Genomic DNA, 27,870 nt, shown 5'->3' on the forward strand with positions numbered 1-27,870 from the left:
TTTTAACATGGTGTCAGTTGGTGGGTCCTGGCATGTGGTAGGCAGCTTCTGCAAAGGGGACAGTATTAACTCTAATCTATGGAACCTTGAACTAATTCATAGATGGCCGCGGCTTCGCGCACTAGCAACAACAGCCGCTTCTGATCACATGATCGGCTATACGAGAGCGAATGGGAGGAGCCTAACACCAATGCCGGTCCACTTCCTGCTTTTTAAAACGAAGGTGTTTTCACGTACATGGAAAGAAAAAAGCCTGAGGGAGCTTGAATTTCAAGCGGAACGCGTGGCGGTTTCCACCCTGGTGGGGTGAGTGCTTTTACAACCTGTATGTCAGCAAGGGAGGTGTGGTCAAGATGCCTACCCTTTTTAAGCCATTAGGCAGTGTTGGTTGCAAGAGATTTTTTGTAATTAAATAAAATACTTTTTGAGAAAGCGGATTGGTCGTATGTGCAGGGATTATTGTGTGACATGTTGTTGCTGTTTTTTTTTGAAGTGTTACAACCTTCCTTAACACATGTATATTTTTATATATATATATATATATATATATATATATATATATATGTATATATATATATATATATCGAGTAAGAGAAAAAATGAAGATAACAGAAAATGCAAAAAAAGGGATAAATCAAGGATCACGAAACACCACCAATACCACATACAACAAAAATTAAAATGGGGTTTAAACATGATACATACACTACAATTTACAATTTCCATCCATAACTTTCAGAAAGTCTACTGAATGTGTCAAAAGCACTTTAAAACTCTGACGTTTGTGTGCCTGTCCTGTCCTCTCCTCACCTAACTCGACAACCCAAAAAGAAGTAAACTGGGCCTTATAAGTAACATACTAATTGAGTGTACTTCACACAGGCCAACATGGGGCCAGGCTGCAGAGGTTAACAAATGAGACAGGAAACCCCAACAACCTTTCATATGCACTGTGTCAACCTGAAATCAGCTCCTGCCCTCAGTATCAATTGACAGTGAGTGTTTATGTCAGTGACTGTGTGTTTACAGTAGTTCTCCCACAGGGGGACCCCATTCATAGGCATGAGCATGTGGTTTGCAGGAGCTGGAGAGTCTGGTCTCGCTGCAACTTCAAGGGCTACTAACCGCTTTAATCAGGAACCACAGCGAGCTCCATTAACCAGAAAATCTTTTATCCATAATAGAAAGGAAGATAGATGGGACTTTGTATTACATGCTTTCACCCCTTTATCTCTTCTGTTGCAAAGCACTCTGGTTGTGACCTCACGGATACAGGAGATAGCTGGTGACGACCCAGTATTGGTTCATTAAGGTAGGCTTAGCCTGCACCAATCATTGTGGTCCATTTGGCTTTAAAAGAGGACCATGCACCTCTTTTGGCAGATCAAAGCAAGATTCCTCCCCTATACATCTCCCAGGGAGAAGACGGAGATACTGAATCCAGGGGACCCTCATTCAGCTCCAGAACTGGTACCCAGCCAGCACACAGCGTGCCCTACTAGACTCTGCAGCAAGCTTACTAGGTGGGAAGTGCCAGAGAGTCTCTGAACCAAAATGCCAAAGGTAACGGAAGTGACATCACACGGCCCTTGACCTCTGATGACAACACAGGAAGTGCATGTAATTTGGACCCACCCCAAAGTGACATCACGGGAAGTGATGGGAAACAACCGTTCACCCCTTGACAAAACAGGATGTGGCAACACATAGCATTGTTCCTAAGTACACTACGAAAAATATTGTTACTATAGCACTGTAATGTGATATACATATCATACAAGAATGGATCACCATATGTATCGTTTATATCAGTGTCTATATACTCATATCACCAAATTACTGTGAATGCAAGCAGATGTCCAAGGCCAAATGATATTGATGTGTTATTATATAGCACTTATGCTAAAGCGCTCTATATAAAACAAATATACATACAATATCACCAACCTGTGTTGGTACTCATTTATCAACCTCAGAAGGACTAAAGGCTGAGTTGGCTTTGCCTGGATTCAAACCTGCAACCCGCAGATCACACACACATCATAGCAGCATTTGCTCAGCCCCCTGAGCTATCTTACCGGCTATAGCTATCTTACCCTCTATAGTAAAATGAGCAAGTCAGAAAGCAAATTACACTCTGTAGTGGATACCATTAAACTGATAACTGAGATTTAACAGCAGGCCAGTTCATCTGCAGGTCTGGTGCAAAGTTAGCCAAATGTCAAGCCTGCGTGGATCTACTTTTCAGGCTTCAGAGGTTGGCAAAATACATACCATTAGGAGGGTTCATAACTGTGTATTAAAGAATTTAGAGTAGCGCAGGAAAAGCAGTGCACTCACACAGCATCCCGTACTCTGGGCACTCGTTACCTGCTACATACAAACAAACATCCTAAACAGTATGCCATGGAAATGGGAAAAATAGACACATTACAACAAAGCATTAATTGTGGCACAATGATTCAAGGGCCACTTTATGTGCTATGGTAAAACATCTCTACACTGTACACAAGCTTTTTGCTACACAGATTTTGTCAAGTGACAGAGGACACTGAGATGGAAAGTCTTGTGATGATTGTAACAGAGACAAGGGCAGAAAAAAACATGCAACAACTGCAACTTGTGAAAAACAAAATACATAGTCCGAAATGGATGCTTATCCTACTCTAAATGCTGTTGGAGGTTGTTGTCTGCATCATGAATATGAGGTGTTTAAGAACAGACTAAATCAATGACTCACCCCCTGAAGTAAAACTTTGATGAGTCTAGCAGTCATTGTATAGAATTCCAGAAAGACTAATTATTTGTTATTCCTATTCTTTCTTATTTAGGGTCATTGCTCAAAGTGTTACACTCGTGGAACCCCCTGTTTTTTTTTTTTAAAGAAGCCTGAACGAGAAAGCCAGCTACCCTAGAAACAGGAGCTTCAATTTGAGAAAACATATTTTTTAGGACTAAAAAGGGAGACCACAGGAGCAGCAAGGGAGCCCTCAGGGGTTGCAGGTGAGACCCCTGGTGACCGCCAAATGACATCCCTGCTCTGACAATGAAACCAAGGACAAGGCCGCTGCCTGCCCCACACTCCTCTGCGTTGGGACGTCTGCCTTAAATGACGACACAAGCCATTGAAGAAGGTAGGAGAAGTGCATCGATGAGCATCTATTGACCTCCGCCTAGAGGGCATTTTTGAGCAAGTTGAGTCCCTAAAGCTGCAATAAACGGCAATGCTGACTGCTGTTACACCGCAGTCGATTAAAGGAATCCGAGACGTCTCGACCAGTGCTTCAGAACCGCCCGGCCAGTACTGAGAAAATGATTCCTGGCCCCGAACCGCCATGTTGGTCAGCCTGCAGCCGTCCATCCTGCATGCCAAACTGTTTGCCACCTGATACCCACAGCTGTCTTCCCGTCTTGAACTATGTCACAGAGCTGAAAAGCGCTCTGACACCGACTCAACCCTGTCGAGCAAAAAGCACAAGTATAAGCACAAGCTACATTGTGGTTCTGTCACCGTGGCCTTTCTCCGACAGCCCCTAGAGACATTTTAAAACCCATTGCTCCCTTTGTGCTGAAGCCAAGTATTCTTGAACTGTTGCAATTATTTACTATACTGACGACCCTCCTGTCAGTATCCAGTGTGCATCCCTTTTCCTACTTAAAACTGTCTGTCCTCTGCATTCCTTTACAAGGTGGGTTGTATTTTGTAGTGTGCTAGAACTGTTTGTTGTGATAATAATAAACTAGATATATTGATACACCCTTGACTGGACAGTCCCTTTTATCATTGTGTGATAATTGTATTTTCGCTGTTTTGCAATTAACCAACGGTCCACGAACTTTCAGAGATAAACCTGCCATTCCCTCAATGTTACTTACCAACATTAAAGTAGGAGTTTATAATTTGCTTGTTATTCCAATCTGTTCAGATCCCCTCTGGTGTACTAGAGGCGAGGGGCTGATTGATGGTTTAGAAACCGATATTCATCCCTGCACCACTGGTGCCCCGGAAGTTGATTCGTCACAAAGCAACACTTACCGTAGTTATTTAGATTTAATTTGAGATTGCTTTGCTGCATTATTGAGTGTGCTTTGTGAAAAGTGATGTAAATACAAGAGACAAGACAATGATTATTTGCCAGGTGTTAAGGTCTCCAATGTGTCCTTGAAATATGTTGGATTAGTGAAAGTGAATGGGAATGAGTAAAGAGCAAATAATCCAGAAAGCAGCGCATGTTGCATATACTGGGACAGCACTGCACATTTCTCTCCTTATTCACTTTCACCTTCTCTTAGAATGTATTACATATCTTCAGAGATGTTTATTATATTAATTATACAAATATATTAATATTATATACATTATATTAATGTGGATACATTCTTTAAAAAATTCATAAATTCTGATTGTTCTTCAAAGTAGACAATTCCAACATTCATTGTCAAAGACTATCGTAAAACATTAATAATCTATCATTAAGATATTTGCATCATCATTTGCTGGCTTATATTCACAATAGCCCTTTGCGAGATTTCAGCTACTTTGAAGACATGGGCCCCATCTGCTGTCTGCAAACAGTATACGTTGCCTCGCTTTGAAACTACAAACTTACCACAGAATTAATTACAAGTGGTGATATGGCGGTGCAATTCCCCCTTTTTGGTGTCCATAGGACTACACGCGGAATTTGTTCAATTTACTGTGAGTGGTAATTCCAATGCAGTAAATCCAACATTTTGCGTAGTATGCTGAAGGATTTGCATCCACCTGTATGTTGGAGGTGAATCGACCAGATCACCTCCAACCAGTAGTAGCAGAGGCATTTTATGGTGCCAAGGGGGCGGCTAATAGGGTGCCAGATGGAGGTGGCTCCCCTCCTGGCTCCACCACCGACTCCAACATCAGAATTTAGCTGTAAAACTGGTTGTAATTCTATAAAGAAAGAAAATGGCGGCAAAGGAATTACGGACAAAAATGTACCGCACTCTTAATCAGGCCAATTGTTTTAGTAAAAAGCATGTGCATTTCATAACGTGGGTGACCTACTTTGTAATGTTTGTGACACGATCCACCAGGTTCACATTATTTACAGATGAGCATCTATTAGAATCAATGAAAGAAAACAATTAGCGCAGATCACACCCCTGCATGTTTTGTGAACGCACGGGCATGTGGGATCCTGCGAGAAGAAATGTGAGCTTAATAGCCTCGTTGGCTTCTGCCTGTTCAGCAGTTGCAGCTAACTCTGCGCTCCGCCGTGCCGGAAGTGATTAATGGTGTCATTTGTTTGATTAAGCACGCCATTTTATCTCTTGTGGAGGTGAGGTGGGTGTTAAATAAATCATGTGCCTCTTACCAGACACAAATTCATATGTTAAATGTCTGCAAATGAATGGCCTTTAACATAATAACCATGTGTTTTATGGTAGCGGTATGTAAACTGTGCGAGCTGTCTGCACAATCAAACATATCACGAGGCATGAACGCATGCGTGGTCGGGCTCCTTAAGCACTTGGCGCTGGAACACAGCGTTCGTCGGTGCGCGAGATGAGGGTCTCTGGGGCATGCTTAATTGACCTAAGGAAAGAGAGCTAAAGCGAAAGAGAGATGCCCGTGTTTTACAGCTGTTACGTATGCTAACAAAGGCACCTGTGATTTAATGTGCTAGTAATTAACACATCCCTGCTCATCTCCGTCCTTTTATCTCCGCAGGAGAGTACATCGTCATGACCACCCACTTCCACCTCAAAAGGAAAATCGGCTATTTCGTGATCCAGACCTATCTGCCATGCATAATGACTGTCATCCTTTCCCAAGTTTCCTTCTGGCTCAACCGGGAGTCTGTGCCCGCCCGCACCGTGTTTGGTGAGTTTCGTCTGCATTTGTTGAGTCTTGCATTTTTGCGGTGGGCGAGTGGCACAATTTCCGCACAGCAGAATCGGCGAAGACGGTTCCGAGAGATAAAATGCAATTCTACTTCATGGATGAGTGATTCAAGTTCTGATTTTATTGGATGAAAAGGAGTAATTAAGTTACTCATTATTTTGTTTTTCACTTCATGTGTTCGGCCTCTACTTTCAATTACACTGCCATTACATGCAGAGAGCGACATCAACTTTATTTATTATCTGTATTATCTTATTATCTTTATTATTATCTTTATTATTATCTTTATTATCTTATTAACTTTCTAACAGTTCAATGATGTACCTGTTAGATTTGTTTCATTGGTCACAGCCAATTCCCTTCTACAGTCCCACTCTTGTGTTTAAATATATTATTTCATAATGAAATAGAATTGTGTCTTACACAAATAGACCTAGATATTGCACCTGTGTTGGGTCTTTGTTTATATGAGTAGCTATAATTATTTGGTTTCTGTGTCAACATTCACCCTGCGCTGTCTCTAAACAGCCTACTCAGCCCCGCTCTACCCATAAACCAGCAGGGATCCCCATCATAAAGGTAAAACACACACAAACCTTCCAGCCAGCTCCTCCAACTGCTCCCCTCCAACTGTCATCTCTAGAACCTCTGGAACCCAACACTCAATCACTCCACACATTCCACTCCGCCACCACAGGCACTCTGACACCCCCAACAGTAGCTGCCTGTCCAACAACACACAGGGACACTAGATTATAACACATACTCTTCAGGAGAGGTGTGAGCTGGTACTGAAGCAATCCAAACAGTTGCAGAGTGCTACCAAAACAAATGGCTGTCCCACCAAGCTTCTACAAAAAAGTTATTTAATTAATCTAACCTAAATATACACAACTGACAATAACACTACTGCCCAGCCCTATAAGGCAAAACACAGAGAAAGCAGACTTTTGGAAAAAGGTGCTATCTGGGTTTGTAGACAGGGGTGCTGTGGCATAGATATTAGCAGGAAAATGATGATGTTCTATGGACGTTCTTGTCTCGGGAGGATAGCTCATAGGCAACGTGCTCGCCTTGGAAGCAAGAGGACACAAAGCAACACAGGTTCGATCCCTGGGTCCACGTTCAGAAACCTCTAGCTATTAAGCATGTTATAAATATCATATCATACATCTTTCAAAATGGAAAGAAAGGAGACTCAAAAGTCACTTAGGTCTTTAAGCTGGACTAGGGGGACAGGGCCTCTTGAAATATCTTTAGTTTCTTGACTTTGTGGATAAACATCCTCAAGCAAGGTGTCTAGATTTTTAATGCAGTTGAGCCGGTCGGTGTCAAGAGAATCGAGTAATGCTTTCGCTACAGCAAGTCTGAATCAAGGCTAGTTTAGGCGCGGGCATCGGGTGGATCAAGTCGGTTTTCCAGATGGCTCAAGTTGATGTCTTTGAGTCTGCAGTCAAGTTGGCGGAGAGCAAGATTTTTGCTGTGTCAACTAGGTGTTCAGTCAATGGCTTCCAGCAGGTCGAGTGTTTGTTCAAGGCAGGACAAGATAATGTTCCGTTGGGTCAAGTAGATAATCGAGATGAGAGGGGTTGCTTTCTTCCATGGAGTCGAGCCGGCGATCAAGTTGAATCTAGGAGGTATGCTTCAGTGGGAAGAGTTTTTACCTTGATTGCTCAAAGAGCAGGTAAGCGATTCGGTGTACCTGTAGTGCCAAAGGGAGCACTTCATGGCCTGTAGTGGCTGGAAAGGAGTTGACAGCAGTCAAACAGATTCAAAAATGTTCTTTAGGTTGAAAAGAGGATTTGTCCTACTTGTTCGGCACTGCAGTCAGTCAATGAATACATGCCAGGCCCTACCATGAATTAGTCACTGCTCACCCAGCTGACGAAAACATGACATCAATGCTTGTGGCTGTATACGTATGTAATCTCAGTCATCGACCATGTCAGAACCAGACATGACTAATATAAGTTATATTTTAACAACTGCCATCAGGCTTCTAGGATTCATAATTGCAATATTTTAAACTGGACAGTTGAAAAGCCCACTTTGCATGTTGGAAAGTTGAGATTCAGCAGCTGCATTCTGCAATGTGCATGTGTTATTTATTTATTTATGTATTTATTTGTTTAATTTGAAATGTGCATCGACACAGTCCTTAGGCATAAGAGCACAGGGACCGACAGAAAAGACAAAACAAATCAGGACGAAAGGCAGGGCAAGTGTGGGCAAAAAAAGCTATCAGAACATGAGTGTCTTAAGTGCCTGTGTGAATTTCAGAAAGCTGCTACAAGCCCTCAGGTCAGGCGGACAATCATTCCATAGTCTGGGTGCTGTGTGGGCGAAGGAGTTCTGTGAAACCATGGCCAGTCTATAGAAGATTAGAGTTGTTTGATCTCATTACTCTTCTCTCTGGCAACTGGACCACTTTCTGAGCGACATATCTAGGGACAGTTCTCTGGAGGTATTGTTGTGTAATACAGAGTGTCCGAAAGATCACTCTCTTTTCCACTGGAAGCCAGTGGAGACCTTGGCCCTCATTACAATACCGGCGGTAACCAATGCCGCTATTAGCACCATGGTTGCTGCCTGTATTGCAACAAGTCCGCCATGGTGCAATGGGAAATTACCAACCCATTCCAAGGTTGGCGGGGCGGTAATTCCCCATTGCACCATTGGCCCTTCCCCATTCCCATTTTTGCCCCATAGGGCTCAATGGGAATGGGCAAGGCGGTAAGCACAGTACCACAAATTGCGGTACCGTAATGACCTTCAAGGTCCCTTCGTGGGTCCCTACTTTAACGGCTGGTCCAGACCAGCCGTTAAGGTCGGGAGGCGCAAAGGGACCTCGTAATTAGGCGCTAAGGGGTTAACGGTGCCACGGCTTTTAACGGCACCGTTAACCCCTTAGCGCCAGGGTCGTAATGACCCCCCTTGTCTGGCAGAAGAGACATGGTCTGATTGTTTGAGACCCTCCACCACTCTCACTGCGTTATTTTGAGTGTCCTGGAGTCTTGCCAGTTTCCCTTTTCCAATGCCCTACAGAAGGCTAGAGCAGTAGTCAATGCTGGCCCCAAAAATTGGTCTTGCAATTGCTGCACTGTTGGATCTGCTGAGGAAAAGCCTAATCTGGGACATCAATTTCAGGTAATAGCCCTTACTGGATACCAGGCCACTGATATGCGCTTCATAGAAAGCTCCTGATCCAATACTACCCCAGTGTCTTCACATTAATGACTGTCTTAATTTCATCCTCAAGTTTCCTTGTCTGGCCAGCAGTGCCAGCAATCATCAGCTTTGTCTTCTTGGCGTTTAATGCTAACCCATTATCCTTCATCAAGGATTCGGTGAGAGCAAACACATGGTTAACAGAGATGTTATCTTTGGCGTAGTCCCCAGTAAGGTGGATCAGACACTGAGTATCGTCAGCATAGTTGGCATACAGGGTTCCCTCCTTATCAGCATGTTAAATAGGGGAGTGATAAACATGTTAAACAAAGTGGGGGATATACACGCCTCCTGTGGCAGTCAGCATGTCACAAAATAACTCTCGGCCATGGCCTCGTTACAAAAAACTTTGGCCATACGGCCAGAGAGGAATAATTTGAACCATTTAGTCGCATTAGGGGAAAAAACGTCTTGTCACGGAGTCTCTGAATCAGTATGTAATGGTCTATTACATCAAAAGCAGATGACAAATCTAGTAGCATGTGCATTACTGCACTGCCTTCATCAAAGTGCTGCAATGTGTTAGATTTAAGATCCAATAGGCTGGACTTAGTGCCATCTGATTTACGGAAACCTGACTGTTTATGACCAAGAAAATTGTGAGTTTCCAGAAAGCCCTGAATCTGAATATATGCTACCCTATCCAGAATTATGAGTAGAAAAGGGATGTTTGTAATGGGGCGATAGTTCTCTGGCAGAGCTGGGTCAAGGGATGACTTTGTAAGAAGGGTGGAGAACCATGTCTGTTTAATAGACCCCAGTACATGGTCTTCTTGAAAGGAGCAGTTGACAAACTTGGCTATTAAAGGCAATAACTGAGCTGCACATGCTTTAACCTTTTTTGTTGGGCAGATATCCCCCTTGCACATAGTAGGCTTGAGACTAGCCAGAATGCCCGCTATTTCCATTTCTGTTACTACATTAAAACAGAAAGGTGCCACAATATGTGGGGGTAGATCATAGGATATAGAGTCTTGCAAAGAGCCTGAGATCAAATAGTTAATAGAGGTGTTTGCTCTGATCTTTTACATTTTCCCCTCATTTCCTCCTGAATACTATTGCACCCGTTAGTATCTTTCGCAACTTCTGTTGTGATGGGCCATGGGGTCTCAAGTTCCTTAAGGATCCTAAACAGTTCCCTAGTATTAGAAGGAGCTTCAGTAACTCTGTTGTGATATCATTGTTGTTTTGCCTTGTAGATGGCAGTCGTGTCTTGTACTGTTTGGCTGAATTAGAGTAGTCCAATTTATTTGCCATGGATGGCTCATGTTTCCAGTGTTGGAAGGTGTTCTGCTTGAGGCACCTAAGCTTCTGAGTCTCATTAGAAAACCAGCCTCTGGAGGTTTTGGTTTTAGAGAGGCGTTTATTTTTTCAGGTGTCAGCTCATTAGTTGCCTTTGTCAGCATATTGCAATAGGTTTCGGCCAGTTCATTGGCCCTAGTGAGATCAGGTAGCTCCTTAAGTAAAAGAGAGATGAATGGTGTTAGGGCAGTTGGCGTGAGCTTACCCATATTCCTGTCCTTCTGGCACTGAAGCACAATTGCTGGGAATGTAAGGAGAGAGAACCAGCAAGGTAGATGTGTGTATTATGCTTTTTGGCATGGAGCAATATGAAAGAGGGATCTGATTAGCAGAACAAATACTTACTCGCATCATGTTACTGCTAAAAATCAAAACTGCTCTGGCTGTTGAACCCTCATAGATAATATTCCTTCACAGTTTGTTTTGTATTTGTATTTTATTTGTATTTTAATAAGTGCCTTAAAGAAAAAAAAGGCTGTACAAAGGATTCAGAATGGTTACAAAATAAATGTATAAACAATACAATTGCAGAAAACAATCACTCAAAGGTGTTGAAGTAGATGCAATTTCAGAGAACCACAAAACAGAGAATAAGTGGAGATAGAGCGAAGACAAAGTGAAAGAACATTCCAATGAAGAGGAGCAAGAAGCTCAAAGAAACGAAACGGAGACTGTGCACACGGGGACAGGGAGCCAAACGTAAGAATTGAGAAGAAAAACAAAGAGAGCGTGCCGGGATATATACAGATATTAGTGCAGCAAGATAGCTGGTAGCAAGACCATACAGAGATTTAAATACAAATAAAGTTCAACTTAATTTGAGAATGAAAGGGTAACCAGCCAAGTGTTACAAGAGAAGCAGTAATAGTGTCCCGCGATGAGAGAAGACACAAAAGACGAATAGAGGAGTTGAATATTGATTTAAGAGGGGCAAGGCGATAGTTAGAGAACCCAAACAGGCCAGACAAGCAGTAGAACATTTGAGAGAAAATTTGAGAGGAAATTAGAAGTTTAGATGCCTGAAAAGTATGAAATGGACGAGCCTTGTGAATATTATAGGGATGAAAGTGACAGGAACGGGCAGTTTATGAGATGTGGTGAGAGAAAGAGAGATTTGTGTCAAAGTAAAGACCAAGAGTACACGCTGTGGGTGAGATTGGATGCTTAGATGGGGAAACATATATAAAAGAGGGTGTCCAATGAGGAGAAAGATTGCTGTTTTGGATATTTTTCGTAAAATAAGTCTCCCCCTTCATGCCATATTTTCAAATGCCGATTGTCCTTACTAGGTACAGGAAGCCCACTTGCCATACAAGGCTCCTTGAAGCCAGTTTGCAGATAATTGTGGCCATGGAATTCGAGATGCAAAGTTTTTCTGCCATTCTGCAATTGCAGTGCCCTGCACATAATCCCGATTATTCAAAGATAATTTTAGAGTGTGGGGCTGGTAGGGACAGCTGTCAGGTACCCTATACCCACAGCTAGCCATTACAATGTATTTCAAAGCCAGTGGAATGGGAAACCTCTGCACTGGAGTTCTCAACCCACTTTTGTGGAGAGTTTCATGAAGCCCTCAACCCACACGCGAGTTACTGCTAATATCATTGTTAATGAGATTTTAAGATTTTCATTTCCGGTTCAGTGGTGGAAACTGGAAATGTAAAACAAAAACATGGAAACACTTATGCAAAGGACGCGCATTTTTATTTGGTCAGTGTAATGCAGGTAGACTTTGGAGAAAAAGAAAAAAAACTGTCTTCATTGCACATTGCATTTTACCATTGACCTGCTCTGTGATGGGAAGATTAGTGGCATGCGTTTACTTGAGTGTCTTCTCACTTCTAGTCCCTTTAGATCCTCTATGCAGGTGGCCAGGGAAAGGTTATCACTGTTGGATCCTGCCCCTGGGGGTGGACAAGCAAGGGAGGATCACCTGGGTGGAGGGTCTTTGGGGATTGGAAGTGAGAGATCCATGGGCAGCACACTGTATTCTCCATCCTCCTTTCAGAAAGACACCCCTATCCCAGAAGTGGCTATAGGATATTGTTAATCTGGTTCCCTGGTTTCCGAGGATTAGGATATGCTGCTTGCTCACGTCCATTCCTCAGTAAATCAGGGGTTCTCTTATGGATGGATATGTCAGCCACCCCCTTGCCATACACATTGCCTGCAAATGTTGCCTGTGGATAGATTTGTCTCACCAATTCCCTTTTCTACAACTTCCCACTTGCAGAAGTTGGGTTCCTGCCCGGCTTCCAGGAAAACTATTTCTGAATCTGCCCCTATGTATTCATGAGTATAAGTAAGCTAACGTTGTGCAAAATTAGAAAAACAAAATAAAATAAATGGTTATGGTAGTTAATTGTAGAGTTACTAACATTTGGGCCACATTTCTCACATAGAAAGAGTAAGTAAAGGGGTGCAACTTGTCATTTTAATGTAATAACTTTGAAAAGCCAGACCTCTATCAATGTTTATACGTAGACCTTGTGTCAAGGATTTAGTGGGTGCTCACTTTCGTGGCTTAACGGTGCCACACGGCCAATGTATTTTGCTATAGCTGAGTCTTCACATTTCAGCCTCAAAGAAAACGAAAATGTGGTGCTGACAGCTGATGGTGACACATGCATAGTCACAATGATGCCAGGGCAGTGTGGAGATGAAGAGAATCAGAGCAGGAGGTGGTTCTCGGGTGTACCGACTACAAGATGGCATCACAGATTGTATGAAGTAGTAAAACAAGAGGACACTGACTTTCTAGCCTGGCCAATTCAATGTTATAAATATATTCATCCATGTATTCACTGAGTGGCAAGAAGAATGGAAGTGACGATTTGAGAATAGTAAGGCACATAGCTGCAGTCCAGGGACACTGAATCTTTAGTAGTAGAGAAGGCTGCAGACATGGAATATTGGCCTATACACATTGATCTAAATGATACATATGGGGATCCATTTTTGTATGAAATGTATATCACATTATAGTGATATTGTAACCATATTGTTCATAGTGCACTTAGGAACAATGCTATGTGATGCCACTTCCTGTTTTGTGAAGGAGTGAAAAGGTCGTATTCCATTGCTTCCCGTGATATCACTTCCTGTAATGTCATCAGAGGTCAAGGGTCGTGTGGTGTCACTTCCACTACCCCAGGCATTTTAGTGAAATGACGTCCCTGCCTGTGCCAGGGGCCTTTTTTCACCACTGAGCTCCACACTGATAAGATGAAATAATCTAAAAAAACATCAGTTTTGAAACAGAGTCATTGAAAATAGCAGTGCCCACCTGCATCACATAGCTTTAAGATTCTGTTACTTCCACTGAAAAGCTGAACTTGCAGTGAGGTTCATTGAGACATCAAAGTATGTGACCATGGGGTTTTACTGATCAAAATATAAACTTGCTTGTATTATGATTGTGTTAAATGGATTTCAAAGGGACCATAAGTTTAAGAAAACTCTATGTAGCCAAAAAATGACACATGATGTTGGTTTGGCAGGAACATGGATCAAGTTGGACTCACCGAAAAACACTCAGGGAGCAAATTAATTGTTACTTCATAGTCAAACCTGGAGTGTTATTTATTAAATGTTTTAACACACATGAACACTTCGTGGAGTCCACTTTTTCAGCGTGGATGCTGTTTATGTTTTGGATGCCATTTAATATATGGCCTCAGAGACCATTTCTTACGATGGAGCCCTCAAACCATGAGTGGGCTTCTGTTCTTAGGGGTGGGATGTGCAGATCTTCTGCCCGTTGGGGGATAGGGTTGGGGATTCGAGTCTCAGAGGCACCTGGAGCCACAGTTCAGAGAGGAACTGTTTTCATAGGTCAAAGGACCTTTGTTTCTTTTATTGACCTTCATCAGAAGTGTGTGGTTCCCAAGTCATGGATCACCTAGTAATTATTAATACAAAACCTTCCGTTATTGTGGTGATTTTATTTGTTTGGATTTTGCTTCTTTTGAATTCATTATCCAGTATTGTATTTGTGGTATGTTATTATTTACATTTTACCACTCCAGCCCGATCGCCAGAGAGTGTTGCGAGGAGCACCCAGCAAGCAGGCTTTCCCGCAGGCTTTCCCGCAGAAGGGGAGAAGCCGTGTGGAGGAGCGGCAATTAGCAGTTAAGTGTCCGGGACACGTTACTCACCGGGGAGCTCCGGAAACCTGTGAACACAGTAGCGCGATATGAAATCAAATGAATTTACAACACACAAAATGAATGAAAGTTACTTCTATTGAATTCCAAACTGAATTAAACAAGTGAAAGTAACCCAAGTTACTTCTATTGAATACCAATCTCAGTGACATAAAAGTAAATTATAACATGGAATGAAACAAGAAAGCAGGCTTTTATTTAAGCAACAATAACTCTTATTAAATACTGAAGTGAAAGATACAAGCAACAGTATATTTTATTAAGGGAAAGCCACACTTATAAGTTAAAGCAACATCTTTGGCAATTTTAAGTACTTATCTGAGTGCAAGAAACTTTAAAATAAAGCTGTATCCAGATTAAGAAACAATAGATATGATAAAGTGGTGAAGCTGAGGCTTAAGAAACTACCTATTGATCAAACTATTGAACTTTGAAAGAAACCTGGAAGTTCCTGGCTGCGTGACATTCAGTGGGTGAACAGTGTAGTCTGAAACTGCACCAAAATTAGAGAACTAATATATGGTGAATCAAGAACTATTAAACGCAAATGTCAGCTTCCTGGTTGTGTGACCTGTAATGGGTGGACTGTGTGGTCTAAAACTGCGTCAAGACTAGGGAACCCCTAAAAGCTAAAAGGGAAGTTTGTTGTGGTGAAAGAAGGAAAACAACAGACAGTGAATATCAGACTTGGGGAAGGGAGCCCTGAGTTGTAAAGTCTTGTGAAAAAAACAGTCTGCAGATAAAGCTTTAAGACACTTCTTTTTGCATTATATTTGAACATTGAACTTGGGGAAGGAAACCCTAAGTATTGGGGCCTTAGAACTGTGTTACCCTGGAAAAGTATTGAACTTGGGGAAGGGCACCGTGATTCTTGCAAAAGTATGGAACTGGATTTTCTTCAAGTCCAAATGAATGTAAATTGAACCATATGGTGAAATGATTGACATTGGGGAAAAATGAGTTGAGGAGTAAGGCAGAGCTGAAAAACAGCTCAGAACATTATGTTTGAATCACTACTTAGTTTAAGGTTGACATCCCTACATATTGTTTTGTATTAGTTGTCATTGCAAGGATAGGTTTTGGACACAGACAGAATGTTCAGTTGAACATTCTGACACAGACTGTCCTTAGTTTCTTTAGGTAGAGAAATCCCACATTAATATAGGGCAAGTTATGCTTTACTCCATCGTGACATTTTCTTAATAAAACAATGGGCCTCATTACAAGTGTGCCGGTCCGGTAGCAATGGTGCCGGTAAGTCTACTGATACCGTTGTTACCAGACCGTCACATTACGAGTCTGCGGGTGCGTGCCGTCCCGCCTGCCAGGTCAGACCTGGCAGGCGGAATGGCACCCACCCGCGGACTTTCACAGAAGCACCGGCTCCGTTATTAAAGGTGCTTGTGCTTCTGTCATCCCCATTCCCATTGAGACCTATGGGACTCAAATGGGAATGGGAATCAACATTTTACTGGCGCCTGACTTCCCGGATTACCAGGGTTGTAATTTCCCGGTGATTCCAGCAAGCCAGGCACCGGTAAATATTGCAAGTCCGGCGGGAACCCACCGGCAGGGTTACAGCTGGACTTGTAATGAGGCCAATATTGTTCAAAATTGAATCTATTGTCTGTGTCTCCTTCCATGATGCCAACCTCACAACACCCACATATAAATGCTGCTCTTTCACTGGGGTGACAGAATGTTATGGAAAGTTTGGCTAAGATGTATTGTAGAAAACTGAGCCATTACAAGCTTATCACAAAAAAAAGACGTAATGTACACATGAAAAAAAAAGAAATGACCCACATTTTTTAACAAATCAAACACAACATCATGGTGTTATCCTATTTAAAACCATGTGACAAGTTGTAACTAACCACGCTCATGCCAATGATCATGGATTGGAAAAAGTTCTCATGCACTTTAATCAGTAGACACATTTGCATACAGATTGCTGATCATTTCACACACATGTTACTCAGTCATTTAATGTGAGATGCTGGCCTTTAGTTTAACTAGAAAACACTTTCAGACACATGTTTTTGGGAGGTATTGGATAGCTTAATGGGTTGAGCATAGGCTTTAGTGGTCTACTTATAGCCTGCAATTCACACAGTCCTAATCCAGCAGGTCTACAGTCTAGGGTTCATTAAAGGAGTGTCACTGGGTTGTGAAATCAGAAATGACAGCTATGCGTCTAGAGAAACGTCTGATAATGTTATGCACAGTATGATATTATATGGCATTTATAACATGCCTATAAACAGGTGTTTCAAGGCCCAACGCGGCAAGGGAAGGCGAGCGAAGGGAAGACAGACAACGATCCTACTAGACCAGGTGTCATTCACATTGCGCAAGTGCATGGGAAACGGGAGGGGGGAAAGTGCAGTACATGGGATATAGAATAATAAACAATAAGTAACGTACGGCCAGCTGTTGGCAAGTGCAATGGTAAGTGCAGAAGTGCGAGAGTAAGTGCAGATTATAGCATACACTTCCAGGGTTGTTGTTTATTTCACAGAACTTCAACCTCAAAAGGGAAGCACTTACAAATATATAAAATGCAGGTGCCAACCTTGAAGCTGTATTTCTGTGAGGTTCCAAGACAGTATGAAAATTAACTTAGACAATATTATTAACAAGATGGATCGCAGTGACGATTTTGAGTCACATATTTTATTAGAAAAAATGTGTAAACTGTAAAAGAGAAACAAGAAACAGTCATCACATAATAAATGCACAAATACTGTTGATTCTAATTTATACACTTGTTTTTAATGCTTGATGGATACTTCAGGGCGGCAGCCTACAGATAATATTACTATTTGGGTTAGTATGTTTAGTTTCAGCAAGTTGGTGGCATTCATGCAACACCTATATGTGTGTAAAGTATTGCATTGGAGAACAGATAGGAACACATTAAGCGAGAATGTGAGGAAAAGCCCACAGCCTCTGAGCATTGTTTGGTTATTTACCAATCCATTGGCCACCCATGCTAATCTCTACGGCAACCAAGCCCCACTCACTACATGCATCCTCCTACCTAAAACTCACCATCTGGAATCTCCTCATGCAGTTTCTACCATTTACGAAGTTTAAACTATGGCTGTTTAGGGCCTCCTAGTGCTATTTCTAAGCAGGCATTTGAGGGTGAATGTGTTCATTGTTGTTGCAAATGAGTTCCCTGACTAAGGAAAATGGCTTAACCAAGGTTGCCTTCAGCCATTTGATGTAAATGCAATATGTGTCTCCTCACAGCTGTTCCTTGAGTAAAAACTAGCACTGGCAAAGCCTGCTTATGGGTATTTAAAAGGCATTTGAAAGGTACTAACATGGTATGCCTATGTGTTGACACAATTGTTCAGCTTTTGCCATCTTGTGGCCAGGTACTACCATAATGGCAATGCCCTGCAAATGTCTATCCCATTCATACACACAATCTGAAACTGTTGACTGTTGAAGATGTGAATAATCACAGAGACACATGTTAGAGGAGTCTAACCCAGGTGCATGGTGAGCCTTTCTGTCCAATGTTATGGTATGCCCTCATCCTGTGGCTCAGACTAGATCTTATGATCTCGAGGTGCTATCTCAGGGGAAACACGCTTGCCTTCGAAGCAAGATGATGCAGAGCAACACAGGTTAGATCCCCAGGTTGAGCTTAGAAACCTCTGGGTATTAAGCGTGTTATAAATAAACAATCATAATTAACTCTTTTTGCATCCTGGCGAGGCTATGAGGCTGGCCCTCTGTCCCACTTTGTTTGTTTGTTGCATTTCCCTGCACCTGTTCAAATGGTTGAATTGAGATCGGGGTGTGTCGTGGGGATAGGTGACACATTTGGTGTTATAAAACAAATCTGGATTAATCTGATATGACTATGTAAGTCTGACACGCTAGCAGGCATTTACTCAGTTCCCAAGTTGGTTGGCAAAGGGGGCTAGTAAAATAAAAGTTTGAAAAGCAGTATTGATATTGATATTTATGAGTGTTGTATGAATGATAGTATGAGTGTTGGCTCCACCCACTCCCCTTCTTATCCTACTTCATCCCACTCTCCTGATTCGTATTGCATTTCTATCGTGTTCTTTATTTGGTGCCCTTTGAACAACTTTTGTAACATAGTTTCTGTTGTCATTTTATGGGGATATGGTGTTGCCATCGATGCTTCCTGCCTGGGGTGTAGTCTGGACTAAGACCGGCCCTGACCCTAAGTATTTATTTTCAGAATATGCATGTATTTATTTATGAATCAGAAACCTAGCTGGGAATCAACAGAACATGGTAGCATCCTGCCTCAAGCAATATGGAGTAGCACATGGCATGGCTTCATTGAACAAACTTGGAGTACGAGCCAACAGGATATGGTCAAGTTGAGAAAAAAAATAGATTCCAAAGGGTTCATTACAAGTGGCAACACTGAATAGCAAACATGGTATGGATAGAATGCAAGTAGCCCTTGCATCTCACAGGGTAACTAGACACTACCAAAGGAGTTAGTCAATTAATGTCAATAATGTGTTATTTACATAGTGCTTTCGCAAAGTGCTTTACACAGAACATATTTACATATACTACCATATACTAACACCCAACCAAAGTGCGTACTCATTTATCGACCTCAGAAAGAAGAAAAGCAGAATTGGCCTTGCAGGGATTTAAACCTGCAACCTGCAAATCACAACAGCAAGCGCTCAAACCACTGAGCTATCTTACCAGCTTAGTGGAGGTCATGTCCTCCAATCAGTTCAAAAGCCAACATTCCATGCAGGAATTTTGGAAAAAAACAGTGCACCTGGGGTAAGGAATGCTGGTACAAACACGCTTGCACAAACTGCAACGGTGATCACGCAGCAAGCAACTGCACCAGACTGCCAGCAAAAAACTCCCTTTCAACCCCAAACCTGGCACCAGGCATGACACCGATCAACCCAATCAATTTTACAGATGCTCTCTTGAACTACCCGGACAGAGAAACCAGCGAGGCAATCTGGTGGGGTTTCTCCAAGGGCTTTATCATCCCATTTCAGGGCACAGGGTCGTAGAACATCCCACTGAACTTAAAGTCGCCAGGGACAACCCCCAGATAGATGAAAGCAAAATCAAGAAAGAACTGCTTTTAGGCAGGATTGCTGGACCTTGGGACCATCTGCCCCTCAAAGATTACATAATATCACCGCTAGGACTGGTCCCCAAAAAAGAGCCTGGAAAAATGAGGCTAATACACCACCTACCCTATCCCAAAGGCCAATCCCTGAAAGACGGCATTCCACACACGCAATCCGCAGTATCCTACACACACTTCCAGGAGGCGTTAAGACTCATACAGGAATGTGGGAGGAACACCCTGATGGCCAAACTAGACATTGAATCCGCTTTCAGATTATTTCCAGTCCACCCAGACTCCCAGCAATGGTTAGGTTTTACTTTTAACAACAAATTCTATGTAGATAGATGCCTCCTCATGGGGTGTGCAGTATCCTGTGCCCTATTCGAGCAATTCAGCTCATTTTTTCAATGGGCCTTCCAAAAACAGATACCTGGGACCAAAGTAGTACATTATCTCAATGATTTCATGGTAATGGGCCCAGAAAACTCAGAAGAATGAAATTAGAAGGAATGGACGCACAATGGGGCATACCTCTAGCAATGGAAAAAATGACTAAATCAGCCACCAATATAACTTTCCTCGGCATAGAAATCGACTCTGTACAAGGCCTATGCAGCATACCGAAAACAAAAATTGCAGAACTAGTGGAAAAAATACAAGCCCTGACAACAAAAGACAAGGGCACAGTTAAAGAAATTCAATCATTAGCAGGTAGTCTCAATTTCGCTGCTAGGATAATCCCCCAAGGGAGGGTATTTTCCAGAAGCCTGGAACTAAAAAATCAAATCATACACCAAACCCCACCTGCACATCCAACTAGGTGCAGAGGTGAGACAAGATCTGGAAATTTGGGGGAATTTCCTCAAAGATTTCAACGGGACCTCACTTTGGTGAACGCCTTTGAACACATGGTCACAAAGGGTCCTTTTCACCGATGCAGCCGGGAGCAAGGGGTTTGGAGCCATACTAGACACAGAGTGGGTGGCAGGACACTGGCCCAACTCATGGCAGCAGGCAGGGTGGACTAGAAACATCACCCTCCTAGAAATATTCCCCATCTGGCTAACACTACACATTTGGGGCAGGCAGCTAGCTAACACGGAACTCTTGGTTTGGTGTGACAACATAGCTGTAGTAGGCTCCATAAACAGAAGGTCTATGAAATGCCCGCTAGTACTAAAGGTCCTATGAGCCATCACAGCAGTCACACTACAAGAAAACATTGAGGTCAAAGCAAAACACATAGCTGGGACGGATAATAACATTGCAGATACTTTATCTCGCTTTTAGTGGTCAAGATTCCGGGAGCTAGCGCCGCACGGCCAGGATCAGATGACGCCGATTCCAGCAGACTGCTGGAAAATAATGGGAAACTAAACATAACGGCATCAATGCCAGCGCCAGAGAGCACAGGCCGGGATGCCCAACAAGAACCAGGCACTTCAGAGACGGGTACCAACAATGCCCTAGGCTTCCTCACAGAGATGGCGGGGAAAGCACTGTCAAGCACCACCGCAGCGCAGTACAGTAAGTGCTTACAAACAGTGTTTAAAGCCACCAGCGTAAAACACGTAGAGTTAATAACGATTAAAGACATAGAAATATTTTTAAAATGGGCACATGACCAGGGTTTCAAGAGGGAGTGGGCAAAAAGACATTTAGTTGCAATCTCATATTTCTCCAAAATCCGGGGGGATTCAGACTCCACCCAAAGTGCCCTCATAACTTACGCATTAAAAGGCTGGGGCAGAATAAAGGGGCCCTAGGTAGACACCCGCCGCCCCCTGGATTTCAATAAACTGGTACAAATCGCAAAACAACTGGAAGCCATATGCTGGCATCCATACGAGATCTTACTGTTCAGAACAGCCTTTCTTTCTGGCATATTTTTGGGCTTTCCGCGTGGGAGAACTCATTGCCTCCAGCACCAAGGCCAACAACGGCCTGGGTGTCATGGAAGTCAGGGTCAGACAGGAGAGCGTCAGCATAGAAATCCAACAATCCACAACCTGGGCCAAAAGAACCATCAACATTTGTTGCATTGATGAGGCAGCAAACTGACCTGTATGCATCACCAACCTTTACCAAGCACAGAGACCCAAGGTTGGGGGGAGTTTTCTAATCCATAAGGATTCATCGGCACAAAGCTGTTACCAATTCAAAGGGGTGCTGATGAAAGCAATCAGCAATGCAGGGTGGGATCCCAAAAACCTTGTCACCCACTCTTTCAGAATAGGTGCCACCACCTCAGCATGGCAAGGAGGTTTAGCTCCTCAACAACTAAAAAACGTAGGGGGTTGAAAATCAGATTGTTACAAAAGATACATTAGACCGCAGCTGATCTAGCCAGCTGTCCTCATTTTTCTTTCTCCCCCCCCCCTTCATACAGAAACATCAGACGAAGGGAGGAACTCTCTCCAATCAGCATGGATAGTCGGCCACTCTTTTATCGTCAGGACGGGCCGATGGGCAGAAGAGACCAAAGAAAGGCCACCTTTCAGAAACACCATTTCCTCATGGTGGGGTTACAGAGGCCTACGATGGGCGGAAATCCATGAAACATTAGCAGAGCTGGTCGCATACACAGACCCGCTGGAATTTCTGGTCATACATCTAGGGGGCAATGACCTAGTTTCGATTGGAAGGAGAAATTTATTTGAAGACATGTGCGCCTCCCTAACAGGCATTTCACACAATTGGAAGGGAACAGAAATATACTTCTCGGCTATCCTACACAGAAAGAAATGGCTAACGGCCAACTGCTACAAATCTGTAGGAGAAAGCTCAATAGGGGGTTAGAAAAAATTTTCACAGCAAGAGGACTCTGCTTCATAAAGCACCCAGCCATTACACTGCTTGACCTGGATCTTTTTCACAAAGACGGTACCCACCTATCAAACCAAGGCATGGAACATTTCTTTAGAGAAATTATAGCAACCCTAGCCTCCAGAGGTTGCCATTAAGAGATACTTTTGGGGGAACGCGGTCAGCCGTCAACCTACTCATGTGTGTCGGCACGGGCCAGGCGGGATAACCCCAAGACCCGGTGCCCAAAAGTATGTTACCATCATGATATGTGATTATTGTTATCTCCATAACCATATCTGTACAATAAAAACCACAGCCTTTTATTGCCAACACTTGACAAACTATGTGTGAGCCAATTATTCCGGGGAAGGGGTATTGGGCCAGCAAGAATGTATGCATGCATATGGGTTCAGCAGTTATGGGCAAAGCTGTAGGGCTGCCCAAAGCGAGGCAGGGTAACTGCTGTTACCATCAGCAGGCCTGGAGAGGGGCAACACAGCCTCCCCCTCTTGTCTGCCCCTCTCCTTCCCCCAAGCTGGGGAGACACGCAGTCTGTGCAACACAATACTGAGGAAGGGAGAGCTGTGAGCAATCACCTCACCCTTCCTCCATGCATCAAGGTGCTAAGCACCTAAGGAAACCAACAGGCAGCAGGGCTCAGGTTCAAAGACCTCCCTCCAGGGGGCCAGATAGTCGGCTATCCGGCCAGGGGCTGAAACATAACAGCCCCCACTACTATACATATCAAAGACCCAGGGCTTCCCTGGGTCTTATAAATACAGAGCTGTTGCTTTGAGAAAATACAGTTTGTCGACCCTGAACGGGGACCCAAACACACTAGGAGGTGCACTGTTTACTCAATGCCTTCGAAACCTTTGCTTCTTTACCACCAAACCCTCCCACCCTACAAACAAGGAAGGAGAACAAAGGAAAAGAAGTATAGGGCACTGTACGGTGCCCACACAAGTCGTGGAACAAGTGAAGGTGGGCACGGGCCAGAAGGGGATAACCCCAAGACCCGGTGCCCAAAAGTATGTTACCATCATGATATGTGATTATTGTTATCTCCATAACCATATCTGTACAATAAAAACCACAGCCTTTTATTGCCAACACTTGACAAACTATGTGTGAGCCAATTATTCCAGGTAATGTGGGATGTATTTACCCATGCATCCAGGCCCTACCTCAAAACTGTGCAGTACTGGCATTGAAAACATCATAATGGCCAGAGCTCCCCAGAAAATGCACAGGAAAATCCCATTTTGCCTATATTGTGAGCTCAGAGATGCAATGCTGATTGCCAAAAGCAAACCCATACTGTTGGGAATTAATTTTTCTTGAATGTCAAATATGGCAAAATCATGGGCACAGAATTACTTTACTGCAGAAACACACCAAGGCCATGTCCTGAACATGGACAATCTACTCCATATGATATCACTTGCTGAAAGGAATCAATCTAAAAAAAAAAATCCCAAGGATGGATGCAGTAACCACAAAATCCTGATGGTGGCGCTAGCGGTCTAAACTCTGACAGGAGAGCTGTCTTGCAAACTGCATGAGTGCAAAGAAAGGGGTCTTATTTCATCAAAGGTTCAAAGGGGTTGCCTGTCCTGAGAACTCTTGACACTTCAGAACTCAACACAAGAAGCCAGGAAATAACAGGGTTCTGTTAATTAAATGCAAAGTGGCCCCCTGGCCTCCTGATGTGAGCTTGCCAGACACCACACAAAGGACCCTTTCCTCTGAAAGGAATATGTTAATTCTGGATGTTTGCTGTCAACAAAGATCTGCCAGCCAGCAGAGATCTGTGACTGACCCACCCAAGTCTTGGAGGCGGACTTCAACACTCTGAGGACTGAATTGAAAGTAAAATATATATTTTACAAAAACACTGATAACTCTTTGTAATCAAATGACAGAAATGTATAACTTTGAGAGCTTTAATTTAAAAAATGTACCTTTAATTCAAGCCCAAACTCCAATTTGTGTGATGTTCTGGGGCAAAACCCCATTGTTTATTAATATTACAGACTCCCTGTTTCAGCTAGACAAACGAAAATGCATTGGTATGTGGGTAGATATGTGAGGAACAGTTGTATAAAATTTAATGAAGATCCAATGTTGTTCAGCACATGAAAAAGTGCTAGAAGTTGCCATTTTTGAATGCAAGCTCCTAGAAAGAGCAGATTTGGACAGAGACATGGCTAAATTCAGCCACACCATGTATGTGTAATTTCAAACAACTGTGTAACTGTGAAATATGGATTTTGATCATATATAGATTTGGGTGCACAGATGATAGGGGAGTTGTTTCAAGAGATCATAAATGGATGACATCACTCTAACTCACAGCTCCTTCGCCAATCAAATGAGAAATGGAAGTTTGACCAATTAGAAGCTGAGAGAGAGGTAGGGTCAGTGATGCTAGAACACACCCACATTCTAAACACATAAAAGCAGACAGACAGGATAGATAGAGACCTTCAATTCCATCTGCCGCTGGAAGCTCTGCCGGAAAAATCCATACTTACCTCCATCAAACCTCCAGAGAGCCAACCAAGAGACTTCAATCTATCCAGAACTAGAGACCCAGACCAGAGAACCAGAGAGAGCTGACCCAGATCACTGTGAAGTGCAGAGACCAGAGGCGAATTTAAAACCTGACCAGATCCATGGCGAGGCCCATTTCACTCAAGAATATAGTGTGAGTACCCAGCAGAACTGTGTAGAACCAATCTCTTAGTTTAAATTCATCTAATTCAATCTATTTAACCTAAGTAGAACTGCCTGATAGATCCAAATCTGTCACCTGTCATTCTAGCTGCAAAATTTGTCACTTGTCATTTTGAGCTTTTAAAATTTGCAAAACCAAAAACGACCTCTATTAAATCGGTCATAACTCTGTAACCGTTTGGGCTAGAGACTTGCAGTAACTTTGATCTGAAAGCTTAGAATCGTGGCTTTCCTATGAACCTAGAACCGCATTCCTACCCCTTATATTTTTACCGCAATCGCGGAACACGCATTCACGAATTTTACCGCGATTTGCAAATTTCTTCACATGTAAAAACTGCTGCTGCTTGCCTTCCATTTGCCAGAAATTCGTTTAACCTGCTAACTATCCCTGCATCATTGCTAGTGTGAGCCTGGACTAATATTAACTAGATACCACTCACCCTGAACCTCTGAAAGGGAATTAAAAGCATTTCCAGCATATTTCTTATCCATTGCTAGCACATATCAAAGCATTTTGCCTGTGTTTTCAAAACTCCTATCTGTTTTCTGTAGTGTAAGCTTGCTGGGGTGAACTGATTTACATTGATTGCATTTCTGAGAACTGTGTGTTTTCCTTCCATTTCCTTGCCTTGCATCAAGGGGGGGAGGGGATTGCCAGAGAAAAGTGATTACATTGTTTGGTTGAAATCATATTGAGTATTTTCTGTACTGCATTCATTGAATATTGCATCCACCTGAGCTTACATAAAGCATCCTCTACCACAATGTACTTTTGTTCCTATTTACCAGTGTGCTACCTTATCCATTTCATGTCAACTCATTAGTGATTATAAGAAGTGTGCTAGTGCCAGATTCTCCGTTGTTGATCTTTATCATATCAGATTAAGTGTGCTATTCAATTATTAATTTATTATAAAGTGTGATATATATATATTTTAAATTATCAAATAAACCTTTTAACTTGCAAAACAGAACTACTTCTTGGCTCAGTGGGGTCAGGGGGATTCCAAGAGAGGGGTGTTATATAGGGGTAGTCATCCAGAACGCATGAACTGGACATAAAGATATATCAATAAGGGTTTTCATTCAGTATTATAGACTAGGCGTTGACTTCGCTGTAGTGTTGAATTGAATCCTCTTACAAATTGGGGGCTCGAGCCGAGACGTTGGGTTAGATTTACCACTTGTGCAGCTTAATTAAGTGTGCTAACTGACGGGATACATACATCCGGTCGGATCACCACGCTGCATTACGCTGTGAAGCATTCCTCAAAAGGGACACTCCAAGAAAAGTTCTGTTCTGCAAAAATAAAATACTAACTTCTGTAAGTCAGGACAGAGACCAATCTCTAGAATGACGACCTTAGTAGACATGAAAATAGCCAGAGAGCACCTCTTGCATAAGCTATTTGTGAGAGGTGAATGGACCGAACAGGGCCAGGACACCTGGTTGCAGGCCATCACGCGACAGGTCACTGAAACAGGGTCAGACTCATGGAGAGATCAGGGTCCATTACATGTGGCCCTGAGTGAACTATATATGGCTCCTAAAGCCAAAGAGGAACACAATAAGATTGCCAGGATAGCAGCATACCTGTACCTATATATGGGAGACATGCAGGATAGATGTGCTGAAAGCCAAAATCTGGCAAATAGGCAACAGATGGTGTTAGAGAAGGCCCAATCTGACCTGGTCTCTTCTGAGCAGAGGCTGCAGAGGAGCCAGGAGTCAGAAGATGATAGTAGGCAGCACATCATTAAAATAAAGAAGGATATGGATGTGCTGCAACAGGAAAAGGTAGAACAGGATACTAGATTTCTGGCCCTGCAGAAGGAGCACCAAGACAGTTTGGACTCCTTACTGCAGAGCCAGAAAAAGCTGGAGCAACAATTAGACTTTAACAGGGCATGCACGGAGCAGGTAGCCACCCTGCAAAGTCATCTAGATAGAGTGAAGGTAGAGAGCAACAAGCTGATCTTGAAAGACCTGGATACCCAGGCAGAGTTTGATGAAGAACGCCAGAAAGCTGGTGCCTTTCAAAGGCAGAGGGACGACCTGGCGGCACAAATGCAGGCTCTTAGTCAGGAAAGAGACGCCTTAGGCCAGGAAGTCTGCCATTTAAAAAGGAAAATGGAAGAAAATCACCTGGCCCACCAGGGACTGGGTGACCTCCAAAAAGAACACCAGAACTTGTTAGAGCACACCAGGAGGGTGGAGGATGCTCTAGCAAGAAAGGAGCAGGCCAATAGGGACACAGCTCAGGAGGTAACCCTCCTGCAGCAAAGACTGGCCCAGTTCTCCAGGACCAACCAGGAAGCACAGAGGGAAAATGAGGCTCTCTGCCAGCACAATGAGAGGCTCCAGCAACAGGTAGCGATGCAGGAGAGACTGATAGAGTCGAGAAAGGCCTTAACAGAGGAACTGAAAGCACAAATGCAGGCTCTTGCATTGCAACAGGGAGCAGGGGCGGATAGAGATGAGGTCCGCTGGGAAAGAGAGATTCCTGACCATAACCGCAGGAGCCCTAACACCAGGGGCCTTCATCTCCCCCAGTCCCTTGACTCTACCACCCCCATGTCCCCTGGCGCACATGAGCACAGGGCCACAGGGATGGCAGATTACTATCCAG

The 27,870-nt window shown here is 43.2% G+C and overlaps 1 protein-coding gene across 5 annotated transcripts in view; it reads left to right on the forward strand.

Annotated features, from left to right (window-relative positions):
- GABRA3 (gamma-aminobutyric acid type A receptor subunit alpha3) overlaps positions 1-27,870 on the forward strand; it is a 2,265,987-nt gene that overhangs the window by 1,734,599 nt on the left and 503,518 nt on the right. For all 5 annotated transcript variants that reach the window (XM_069613066.1, XM_069613068.1, XM_069613067.1 and 2 more), the window contains one exon: positions 5,711-5,863. In XM_069613066.1, the coding sequence (XP_069469167.1) occupies positions 5,711-5,863 (153 nt within the window). The remainder of the gene's footprint in view (positions 1-5,710; positions 5,864-27,870) is intronic.

The sequence above is a fragment of the Ambystoma mexicanum genome, chromosome 5p, assembly GCF_040938575.1.
Source record: "Ambystoma mexicanum isolate Mex_15411 chromosome 5p, UKY_AmexF1_1, whole genome shotgun sequence".
Lineage (NCBI taxonomy): Eukaryota > Metazoa > Chordata > Amphibia > Caudata > Ambystomatidae > Ambystoma > Ambystoma mexicanum.